Source organism: Juglans microcarpa x Juglans regia, chromosome 2S (assembly GCF_004785595.1).
Source record: "Juglans microcarpa x Juglans regia isolate MS1-56 chromosome 2S, Jm3101_v1.0, whole genome shotgun sequence".
Taxonomy (NCBI): Eukaryota; Viridiplantae; Streptophyta; class Magnoliopsida; order Fagales; family Juglandaceae; genus Juglans; species Juglans microcarpa x Juglans regia.
The window spans coordinates 8,029,680-8,041,953 of record NC_054597.1 but is presented as its reverse complement, the minus strand read 5'-3'; the positions used below and the strand labels follow the sequence as shown (position 1 = coordinate 8,041,953).

Sequence of the window (12,274 nt, the reverse complement as noted above, 5' to 3'; positions counted from 1 at the left end):
CAAATGTATGTAAGGCTTGATAACTAGGATGTAAACCAAACAGATGATAATATGGTGACTCAAAGTCCAAAATATGAGATGGCGGATGATTAATCAAATAGACAACAGTGGACAAAGCTTCCACCCAAAACTTAGGAGGAACAGAGGACTCTAAAAGCAAAGTCTGAACAACATCTAACAGATGGCGATTCTTGCGTACAGCCATACTGTTCCATTGAGGTATATAAGGGCAAGAATGTTGAGAAATAATGCCTTTCTGCTACAAAAAGGCTTGGAAAGCATGAGACATGTACTCACCAACATTATTTGACCTCAAAACCTTAAGACATGTAGAAAACTGGGTCTCAAGGTAGGCAACAAAGGTCTTAAAAACCTGAAGCACCTCCCTCTTAGAATGGATGAAATACACCCAAGTAAAATGGCTATAATCATCAATGAACGTCACAAAATATTTATAATGGACATGCGAAGCAACTGGTGTAATATCCCAAACATCACTATGGATAACATCAAAACATTTGGTAGCACAACTACCACGCATAGGAAAATGAAGAATTTTGCTTTTGTCAAGTTTGCAAAAAGTACAATCAATAGACAAGCTATGAGTATAAATCTGATCTTTATTGCGCAGAAAACCATGCTTAAACAAATGATGTAATATCAGAAAATCAGGATGGCCTAATCGCTTGTGCCAAATGTCACTCTGATTGCTTACAGTATGCAAGCCAAAGATAAAGCTCTAGGAATAGAAAACTACAGAGGAAGCAATCACCCCACTTTAAGCCCCTTCGCGATCACCTTCCCCGACACTTGATCCTACACAAAACAACCATCATGAGTGAAGGAAATGTTACAATTATTATCCACTAGTTGTCCTACTAAAACCAAATTAGCAGATAACCCAAGAGACACAAACACGTTTTGGAAGGAAGGTCCAATATCACCAACTGCATTAATAGGTAGGTGACTTCGATTTGCAATATGAATCTATTGAGGACCATTATAACTCCGAACATTAAGAAATGATTTAGACTGACCAGTCATGTGATTGGAAGCTCCTGAATTCACAAACCAAGGAGAGGAGACTGTCTTACCATTACCTTGAAGTCCAAATGCAGAAAAGGCTGAGATGATCATTTGCTGGACCATCTTAGGAGTGAGGACAACCTGACTAGTACTTGTTGTAGTGACTATTATTAGTGGATTATATTTATTTGAATTAATTCTTATGTTTTATGTATGTATTTTGGGTATAGACAGATTTGTACAGCTATATAGGATTTATAAAATTTGTAATTTGAATATTTAGATTGGGCAGAAAAGTATGGGAAACATATCTTATCCAAGATTTGAATCCCTTTAGGATAGGAAGTCAGATTTTGAATTTTTGATCCGTGTAATTTATTTTGCTATTTGATGAATGAGAAGGGACAAAATGAGGTATTCAGCCAAAAGAAATTTGTTATGGTACCAGAGCAAGGTCAAGAATTCTAGGTTTTTCTGATTCTTAAATTTCGGCTAGGGCTTTTTTCTAGTTTCTAGATTCTCGGCTAAGGTTTTTTTGTTTCCAGAGTTGCAGCTATTTTTTTCTCTAGTCTCAAGGGTTGTGGCTAGGGTTTCTTGTCTATCATGTCTTCTAAAATTAGAGATTCTCTTCTGATTCGATTCAATGGAAAGAATTATGTTGCGTGGTTTTTTCAGTTTCAACTATTGGTGAAAGGAAATTAACTTTGGGGTCATATTGATAGGAGTAGTGTGGTACCGGAGGACAAAGATCAGCAGGCTTCTTCGGAAAGCAAGGATGCCCGAGTCATGTCTTGGGTTCTTAGATCTGTTGATCCCATATTATCTTGAATTTACGTTCATTCAAGAATGCTCATGATATGTGGAATCATCTCAAGCAACTGTATACTCAGAATAATGCAACTAGGAGATTTCAACTTGAACTAGAGATGTCGAATTTCTCTTAAGGAACTCTCTCTATGGAGGAGTTTTATTCTAGTTTTTGTAACTTGTGGGCTGAGTATATAGATATCACTTCAATTCCAGCAACAAGTTTGGCCGATATTCAAGTTGTTCATGAAGCAAGTATGCAGGCACAATTTCTTATGAAACTAAGGCCTGAATTTGAATTTATTCGTGTTAATCTGATGAACCAAGATCCTGTGCCTCCACTTGATATGTGTTTGGGAAAGATATTTCTAGAGGAGCAAATATTGATGACCCAAACAGCCATGGAACAAGCTACTCCAACTCCTGTGGCATATGCAGCTCAAGGAAAAACCAAAGGGGGGGATTTGAGCACTAGTCAATGCTATAGTTGCAAAGGTTATGGGCATCTCGCTGCAAATTGCTCCAAGAAAACTTGCAACTATTGCAAGAAGCAAGGACATATCATTAAGGATTTCTCGATACGTCCTCCACGTCGCCAAGAAACTGCCTATTAAGCTACTGTTGAGGCTATTAGTGCTGCTAGCTCTACCTCGGCCACTTCCTCTCATGTTCCAGCCTCCACTTCTAAAAATCCCACCTCTATTACACCAGAAATGGTCCAACAAATGACCATCTCAGCTTTTTCAACTTTTGGTATTTCAGGTAAAACCAAATTTGTCTCTAAACCTTGGTATTTTGATTCTGGTGCCACCAACCATATGAAAAATGTCTCTCACTCTCTTGTTAATGTCTCATAGTATGCTGGTCCACTTAAAATTCACACGATAGATGGTTGTTCCCTACCTATCACTGTCGTAGGTGACATTTCTCCTTCCTTAAATAATTTTTTTGGTGTCTTCTTCATTAAATACTAATCTGATTTCTATTGGACAATTAGTTGACGACAATTGTAGAGTGTCGTTCACTTCTTCTGGTTGTCTTGTACATGATCAGGTGACTAGAAAGATGATCACGAGGGGTCCTAAAGAGGGTCGGCTATTTCCTTTATGTTTAGATTCAAAATCTGTTGAGTCAAAGTCTTTATCTTTGTTTTCTTGTAATGTTAGTACTTTGAGTATTAAGGATTGGCATAGGCTGTTGGGCCATCCCAATTCTCACATACTTCATAAGTTGTTATCTTTTGGTTTAATTGGCAATAAAGATTTCAATTAATTTTTGATTGTGATACATGCAAGTTAGCTAAAAGTAAAGTTTTTGTCTTTTCCTTCAAAAGGATCACATGCCACTCATGCCTTTGATGTTATTCATAGTAATGTGTGGGGTATTGCCCCAATAAAATCTCATGATCATTATAAATATTTTGTGACGTTTATTGATGATTATACTCATTTTACGTGATTTACTTTCTTTGCACTAAGAATGAAGTATTTCCGATATTCAAGTGTTTCTTGGCTTATCTCACTAATCAATTATATGCCTCTCTTAAGGTTCTTCACTCTAATTCAAGAGGAGAATATATATCTATTGAGTTTCAAATGTTCCTTCAACACCAAGGAATTATTTCTCAACGTTCTTTTCCATATACTCCACAACAAAATGGAGTAGCTGAAAGAAAAAATCGTTATCTTTTTTATATGGTTTAGGCTCTCCTAATTGATTCAGGTGTGCCCTCTCGTTTTTGGTGTGAAATTTTGTCTACTATTGTGTATCTAATTAATAGATTACTTACTCTAGTATTAGATAATGTTTCTCCTTATTCTTTGTTATTTGGGCACTCCCCAAACTATTCTCAATTGCACTAATTTGATTATGTTTGTTTTGTGCATCTTCCATCTCACGAAAGACACAAACTTTCTACTCAATCAGTCAAATATGCCTTTTTAAGGTATAATTCTTTTCAAAAGGTTTTTGTTTGTTATGATCCTTAGGTTAAACACATTCGAGTTTCTCGCAATGTGGTGTTCTTTGACAAACAACAATTTTTTTATACTCATCTAGACCCTATTACTCCTAGTTTCTATGTTTTGCCAAATTTTTCAGTTAAGGATACAACTTCTACTCTAGCTTCTACTTAGTTTAAACCTGGTTTTGTTTACACCAGGCGTAAACCATCTCATCCAGCAGATCTAACCGCTCTTTCTGCCCTCCTGAGCATCCGCCCATGGCTCCTGATCAATCCCTTGACATATCTTATGATCCACCATCTCGTCGACATACTTCTAAAGTCTCCAAACCCCAGATCGGTATAGTTTTTCATCTCATTATTCTATGTCTGTTATACTTTCTTCTATTGCTATTCAACAGGCTATGGAACATGAGTGTTGGAGGAATGCTATGCAAGTAGAAATGGATGCACTAGCAGCCAATGACACTTGAGATATTGTGTCGTCCTTCTTCTATGACATCCATTGGTAGTAAGTGGGTGTATTCTGTGAAACTTAGATCAGATGGATCCCTTGAGAGATATAAAGCTTGTTTGGTAGCTTTGGAAAATAGACAAGAATATGAGATTGATTATGACGAGACGTTTTCTCTTGTTGCTAAGATGACGATTGTTCGTCTCCTTCTTGCCATTGTCGCTTCTTAGTCTTGGCGATTGAATCAGATGGATGTGAAGATGTTTTCCTTCATAGTGATTTAAAAGAGCACATTTACATGAAACTTCCTTTCAGTATGCCCATTTCCTTAGCTAATGATGTTTGTAAGCTGCAAAGGTCATTGTATGGTCTAAAACAAGCTCCCAGAACTTGGTTTAAAAAGTTCCACAATACCTTACTTGAGTTTCAATTCACTCAGAGTGAGTATGATGCTTCTTTATTCCTTCATAAGAGTGATTCTGGTTTTGTTTTTTCTATTGGTCTCTGTGGACGATATCATTGTTACTGGATCCGATATTGAATTTATTCAAAGGGTTTAGATGCATCTTCATAAGGTCTTTCATATGAAAGATTTGGGACTGTTGACTTATTTCTTGGGGCTAGAAGTTCATAATCAGCCACATGGGTTATTTATTAATCAACATAAATACACCCAGGACCTTGTTCAATTGGCTGGGGTGGGGGAGACTACTTCAGTTGATACTCCTATGGTAGTCAACGTGAAGTATCGAAAGGATGTCATATGCTATCCATATTGTCAGTAAATTTATGGACACTCTCAGCACTTGTATTTAGTGGCTATTCGTTGTATTATCAGATATTTGATTAGAACTCCTAACCGTGGGTTATTTTTTCCTGCTAGCACTTACTTCTCTACAACTTTTGGCTTATAGTGATGCCAATTGCGATGGTTGCCCATATTTTAAGCATTCTACAATTGGTTAGTGCATCTTTCTTGGAGATTCACTCATCTCCTAGAAATGCAAGAAGCAAGAGTATGTTTCTAAATCCTCTATTGAAGCTGAATATAGAGCTATATCAGCAGCTTGCTTTGAGGTGATGTGGTTGTGGGGCATTCTTCAAGAGTTTGGTTTTTCGCAAGACAAGCCAACTACTCTTCATGATGACAACACAAGTGCCATTCAAATTACTATCAATCCAGTATTTCACAAGCATATCGAACATATTGAAATGGATTGTTATTATATTCATCAAGCCTATGAGGCTATGTCTATTATTCTTCCTCATATCTCTACAGATCTTCAAGTAGCTAATATATTCACAAAAGCAATGACTAGACAGGGACATCAATTCCTAGTTAGCAAATTGATGCTTGTAGATACACCAGCATCAATTTGAGGGGGGTATTAGTGGGTTATATTTATTTGAATTAATTTCTATGTTTTATCTATGTATTTCAGATAGAGAAGGTTTGTACAACTGTATAGGATTTAAAGGTTCTGTAATTTGAATATTTAGATTGGGTAGATAAGTATGAGAAACATTTCTATCCAAGATTTGAATCCCTTTAGGATAGGAAGTCAGATTTCAAATTTCTAATATGTGTAATCTGTTTTTTGCTATGTGATAAATGAGAAGGGACAAGAGGAGGTATTCAGCCAAAAGAAATTTGTTAACTGTCGGAGCTACAATAGGTGAATATTGTGTCGCAGGTGTAGCTTGGACAACAACTTGAAAGGCCTGTGCTTACCGATTTTGAGGACGAATTGGACACTCTTTAGTGATGTGCCCTGGTTTTTTGCAATAATTACAATATGGCTTTGTGCAGTTGGTAGCAATATGGCCAAATTCTTTGCAACTGTAGCACTGGATTTGACCCTGGGCTGCATAGGCAACATTCACCATCTCTGAATGCAGCCTCTCTTGTCTCATTCTTGCCTGAGTAGCCAATCTTTGTTCTTCCCGCAGTAACTCTCCAAGACAAACATCTAATGTAGGAATTGGATTTCGGTTTAATAACCCAGCCTGTGTAGCCTCATATTTTGGCCTTCATTTCATCAAAAATTGATCACGTCTGCTCTCCTCATGAACCGTTGAAGTGTGGACAATGCCAGTACCTTAGCATTTATAATACCATAATATTCGCTCCACAAGTTCAAGAAACCAGAATAATATTACTTAATAGAAAGGTTACCTTGATTGAAATTTGCTATCTCCAATTCCAATTGAAAACAACGTGCATTGTTGTCTTGATTATATATCCGCCCTAGATATTCCCACATCTCTTTAGCTGTAGAAAAAGACCTCAAGTTGTTCACCATATGTGGTTCAATGGAGTCTAGCAGCCAAGCGACAATGCATGCATCCTTTGCCTCCCATGGACCAAGTTCCTTGCATGGGGTCTTTAGAGGCTAAAGACGTCCCATCAATATGTCCCCACAATTCATTTCCTATCACAAACATCTTAAACTGAAACTCCCAACTAAGATAGTTCTTGCCATTGAAATGAATAATAGAGTTTTCTTCAGACATTGCGAAGATAAAAATAGTCCAGAAAAAGAACACACCGTAAAAGAGCCTAAAAGCTCAGAACAAACCTCCAAACAACCTGAGAATATCAAGAATCAAATATCTCCAAGAGCCCATCTGCGAAGAAATCCAAAGAAATTCCAAGATAGCACCACAGATCTGTTGCCACAACCACCAAAAAAACAAGAACAAAAAAAAAACTGGGCTAAAGTCCGAGAGCCCCTAGGGCTAAATCTGAGAAAACCAAAGAGAGAGAGAGAGAGAGAGAGAGAGAGAGAGAGAGAGAGAGAGAGAGACTAGGAAGCGCATATACTCTAGGTTCAAAACACAAGCTCTGATACCATATCAGATTGACCGAATGCCTCTCACCATTGTGAGAATTCCATAATAGAAAAGTCTGGTAGCTATTCATGAAAACTCTATATATGGAAAACTAGCTATACACAACTATACAGTTACAGCTATACACGTCAAAGCTAAGAAAGGAAAACTAATCTATACAACTGATGTAAATAAGGTAAGAAAGAGATATAGATAGAATCTTCCAATCATAGAATCTGCGGATCCTATTGACATTCAACACTTCAATACCTTGTACTCATCATTTTTTAAATGTGATTTTTATTTTATTTTTTGTGCCGATTGAATACATGTTTCGTTCTTCTTATACCGCCGGAACATGTGCTTGAGGATGAGGATGTTGTTCAGATAATAAAAACAGTGTAATTGTAGAAGATAGAATCCTTTTAAAAGTCAATTTGGAAGCAACTGACAGGATTTACCAGCAGCAAGGATCTTGCCACGAGATTTATCTTCAGTTTCCCAAGCTTTTGATAGACCTAAAATATTCCCTGTCATCTGCTTTTTATTAGCTGATTAGGTAGAGCAGCGTAGAGATTTGATATGTAATTAGGCTTTTTGGTGATCAAGCTTCCTTTTAATTAGTATTCTGTGACTTCCGTCGACTGCTCGGTTGTATAACACCATACAAAATCTATGAACGGGGTAGGCGTGAGTTACAACCTGACATACGTAAGCTAGAACCTGTTGTCGCATGCGCTTTCAATATCGATTCATTTCTAACTCTTGTTATAGGATTTAATTTCGCAATTTCCAGACCCGATGCAGAAATGGAATCACTTCTTATGGACTAGCGTTGAATTCTAAAACAGAGTGCTAAGGAGCAATGTTTTCGTTATCATCATGAAGCAAGGAACATCATTCCTATCCGATAAAACGGTGATGTAAAGAGCTCGGCGAAACCATATTATACAGGCAAAAGAAACCAGTCTCCCAATACAATATCATTACATTGAAATCATCTAATAACATTCCCTCAAGTATCAGGCTGACAGGCTTTAATGCAACAGTTGAAGTAGCTGAGAAAGCTCCTCCTTGTCTGTAAAAGAAAGTCAAACATTTAGCATTGGATTTCATCGACCAGAAATTTTGAAATAAAAACCTAAATCATTTTCCTACTGTTTAGTGGGTATACCAAACCAAACAATCAGAATATCCCGACAAGTTCTTAATAGTTTTCCAATCACTAAATGCTATGTTATGGGATGATGAAATGATTGATGAATAAAATGATAATGAGTAGCATTGCCCTTTAGTTCTACCATGAGCATGCATATCTACCATGCTCGTCATTGATGAATAACTAATGTGGGAATAAAATATCGTGGATGATTTATGCACTTGTTCTTTTGTCCCTTCACCAATGCAACAATTATCCATTCTATTGTTTCCAATCTAAGCACTAGAACAAAAATTTAATGCATGCTAGTGTGTCTGTGTTTTTCGAGTCTCTATTAGGAAGTTCCTACTCAAAGACTAGCATTTTTGGCCCACCGTATTTAATACCACTTTGCACTTTTCCCACCAGCCTACCACATGTATGCCACCATCAACGGTTATAGTATATTATATTATTATGTTCCTCTCCTTTATAACCACCAACTACCACATATCTAGCTGTACAAGATGCATTATTAAACAATGTCTCACCAAACAAAGCACCACAAAGCTAGCCAAGAATCTTACAGTTGGAGAATGCTGGCTCTGATGGTAGTGGTGGTGATCATCAATGTGAGTTTGTTTGCTTGCATTGGTGGTGGTATTTGAGGTAATGAACTCTTCTTCATTTCCAAGACTCGCTCTAGACACATCCTTCTTGTTTTGCTTTCTATTTTCCCTAATTTTTGAGAAATCCAGAGAGTAGTCTGGCACCTGTCCTTTCTGGTCCCAGTCTCCAAACTGAGGCACTGATAGCCAGGGAGCGACCTTCTGCAAAAAAAAATCAAACTTTTCATATATATTATATCTAAAGGTCTATCCCCCATGATAGAAAAATTATAAATGACTAAAAAAAGCACCAATGCCTCTTTTCAGTGAACTTCAGTATCTAATCATGTAACCCTTATATCCAAATACCTAGTTTGAGATTAAAAAAAAAAAAAAAAAAAAAAAAAAAAAAAGGCCATGAAATGCAAACTTTACACAGCATTTTATACAAATTTCCATGGTAAAAAAGTCATCACATGCAAAATTAACACACCACCCGGAATTGATCACATCCACTCCTAAAAATAATCTCAACATTATAGACGTGACTTCATGACAACGAGTCACATAACATGAATTCTGAAGACCCCTTTGCACAATGCCCACAGGCCACAAGTAGACAATTAAATTAGTGAACTGTCTTCTCAAAAACAAGTTCAGAAATCGTAGTTCTACCGTCATTTCATTTCCACTTACTGAATGTCCCAAAATTATCAGTTTCGAGTACCTCAAATGAAATCCGGTGTCGGGCATGTTCTTCCAAATACAAATATTATTAGAGCAGAAAGTTGATCATGACAGGAGTTGAATTTGCAAGCCAAAAGAGGGGAAAAAATTATAAAGGAGCCGGCGCCTTTGACTGTTCTCATCTTTGAAAGAAAAAAAGAAAGCCAAGTGAAATGATTACGTGTTTGAATGTCCCGTTCAGTTGAACAAATAAAAAATTTAATTTCTTTAGAGAGTGAATTTTAGCTTTTTTTTTAGAACTGAAGAGAAACAAATAATAATTATGTATAGATCTAAATTTCTTTGTAATTTCAGGTACACTCATCTGTGAAAAAAAACTCGACTCAGTGTACAATCTAACACTAAATATGTACGCATAAGTAAATATGTATATACCAATGAGATCTCAAAATGGACTTCGTAATCCGTTCGGTTGCCAAGAAAATTAACGAAAATGAGAGAGAGAAAAATTATCTATAAATTTGGTTTTTTAGTTCCTGTGAATTGGGTAAACACTGAAATCCACTTATCCGGCTCCAAGTTGACCAACTGAACTAGAAACAACACCAAAAAGAAAGCCTTCAATTTTTTCTAAAACTCTCATATAATCCGTCAATTACTTTCTTCGTGTTTCCATCGCCTTTCTCGGCAAACAAACGAAATAACTCGGAACCACAACAAGAACATAAAACAATCAGAGATGCACACAAAAGCAGAGAGAGAGAGAGAGAGAGAGAGACCTCCTTACGATCCTCCATGAGATTGATACGAGTTCTTCAAAGAAACAAATACAGTATTGTACAGATGAATTTCACCAATAAGAGAAGGAAGAGGCTTTTGTTTTTGTGTTTGGAGGAGCTGTGTGAAAAAGAGCAAAGCAACGATGACAGCAAAACTCCGCCAGTGATATACCCAGGCCTATGGAACTTTCGGCTATATATACTCTCCAGCTTTACGAAAGTGGGCCTCTTTATCGTAGTTAATTACGCAAATACCCCTATGAACGGGCAATTTCTTTTTTTATTCTAAAATAGTTATGATATTTACAAAATGTCTTCCTAAATTAGCTTGCAAATTAAAATTTTCCAAAATATTAGTAGTAAGTTAATGTGAAAATTTTTTATTTTAGTGATATATTTAGTGTGTCAATAACCCTACTCAAAAATAAATCTCTTCCTTTAAAATAACGTTAGAAAGTGCATAATTCTCGAAACTAATTATTAAGTAATTTCAGATTATAAACATTCTACCATCTTATATTAATATATCATGTCATTATAAATTAATATTTATTTAAATAGTTTTAACAGCATGACATTATTTTGTATTAAGATCTACCTTATTCATATTTTAGGAGCATCTAAAATAATTTTGAAAAAGATTCTACTAATAAGTTGGTGGGGGAGGACATGCACACGATGAATATGAAATATCAAATTAAAAAATTTTAAATTTTTCTTATAAAATAACCCTCTTCATTGTAGTGGTGCAGAATGTACTCTTTTATTTAAAAAAAAATGATGAAATTTCAATTTAATGGATTGCCCTCACGTCTAATAAAAAAAAGTTGTAGTTACGACTGAATACCTAGAGATTATATATCATTCTAAATTCTAAATTTAAGTATCAAAATGAATGGCAAGAACACAAAAAAAAAAACTTGGTACTTTTGATTTATAAATAAAAGATTTTTTTTCCTTTTTATAATTTGATAGAATAAGTCTAAAAATTAGCCCGCAATCAAGTGAGGTGACAGTGTTTAATAATTTTTTCTATGGAAGAGGACAGTGTTTAATAATTGTATATATGAGTGTGTGTAGTTTTTTAATCTAAGAAATACGAATCAATATAAGTTATGCCTTTTATTAATATTATTTCATTGTATCGAGAAAGATTGGTGTACACAAAGATGATCCGATTAAGATCACGATAAATCCTAAATATTATAGATTAAATGCCTTAAATTGAGTGTAAAATAAGTGTCGACTGTCGAATGTACAGGTACGTAGAAAATTGAACCGAAACATTTTAAAGCTGGAATGCATACAAGCCACGCCACAATGCCAACGCGGATTTGGTTTAGATTAGAGATAAAAAGGTGTGACGTGTTTTAGCATTTTTTGCGTTGGCTATATTTTCATGATGTTTCCTTTTCTTTGAGGTGGGTGGGTGCCACAGCCACTGCCGCCCCCCTCAACTGGACCTTTTATTATGGCTAGCTGTCCTTCAGCTTCTAACTGTAAAAGGCCAAACGAATGGGTCCTAACTGTCAAAGGTAAAGCAAGACTGCGTCTGCGCGTCGTGGTCGGACTCGGTCATGCTCTGTTTCCAGTTAACCTAGGAACTGGCGTGTCCCGAATGAGTCAAGTGCGTGTCAGAGTTGTGGATTTGAATCTCTTATGGGACCATAGAGCTTATGAATTTGTCTCGTTAAAGTCATCGTTATGATATTTTAATTTTTTTAATAGTTAATAAAGTGAATATTAGTAAAGTTGTATTTTTTTTTCTTAATGGTTAAGAATGTATGAAAAAAATACAATTTACACTAATGGTAACTTTGAGGGGACAAATCCACGAGACTCGGCAGTAGCAACCAAATACATAAGAAGTTTCTATTCACCTAAAGATGAAAATTTAAGTTTAGAACTCTTCTACACGTTTTGGGCAAGGCTAATTCCTTTATGTTCTGTTTAGATAGAGGTCAATGAATAATTTAGTTC

At 36.0% G+C, this 12,274-nt stretch overlaps 1 protein-coding gene across 1 annotated transcript; it reads right to left on the bottom strand.

Annotated features, from left to right (window-relative positions):
- Nucleotides 1-7,965: 7,965 nt before the first annotated feature.
- Nucleotides 7,966-10,462, bottom strand: LOC121251654. Its single transcript, XM_041150951.1, has 3 exons — nucleotides 10,295-10,462; nucleotides 8,808-9,050; nucleotides 7,966-8,160 (listed from the first exon to the last, which is right to left on the bottom strand). Exons 1-3 carry the CDS (start codon nucleotides 10,310-10,312, stop codon nucleotides 8,098-8,100), a joined length of 324 nt encoding a protein of 107 aa, XP_041006885.1. The 5' UTR covers nucleotides 10,313-10,462; the 3' UTR covers nucleotides 7,966-8,097.
- Between the last annotated feature and the right edge of the window lie 1,812 nt (nucleotides 10,463-12,274).

Bases quoted from the DNA above. Each gene is read 5' to 3' on its own strand.
- LOC121251654 (XM_041150951.1), bottom strand. The intron at 8,161-8,807 runs GTAAGATTCTTG...TTTCTTTTACAG, and splicing joins AGAGCCAGCATTCTCCAACT to ACAAGGAGGAGCTTTCTCAG.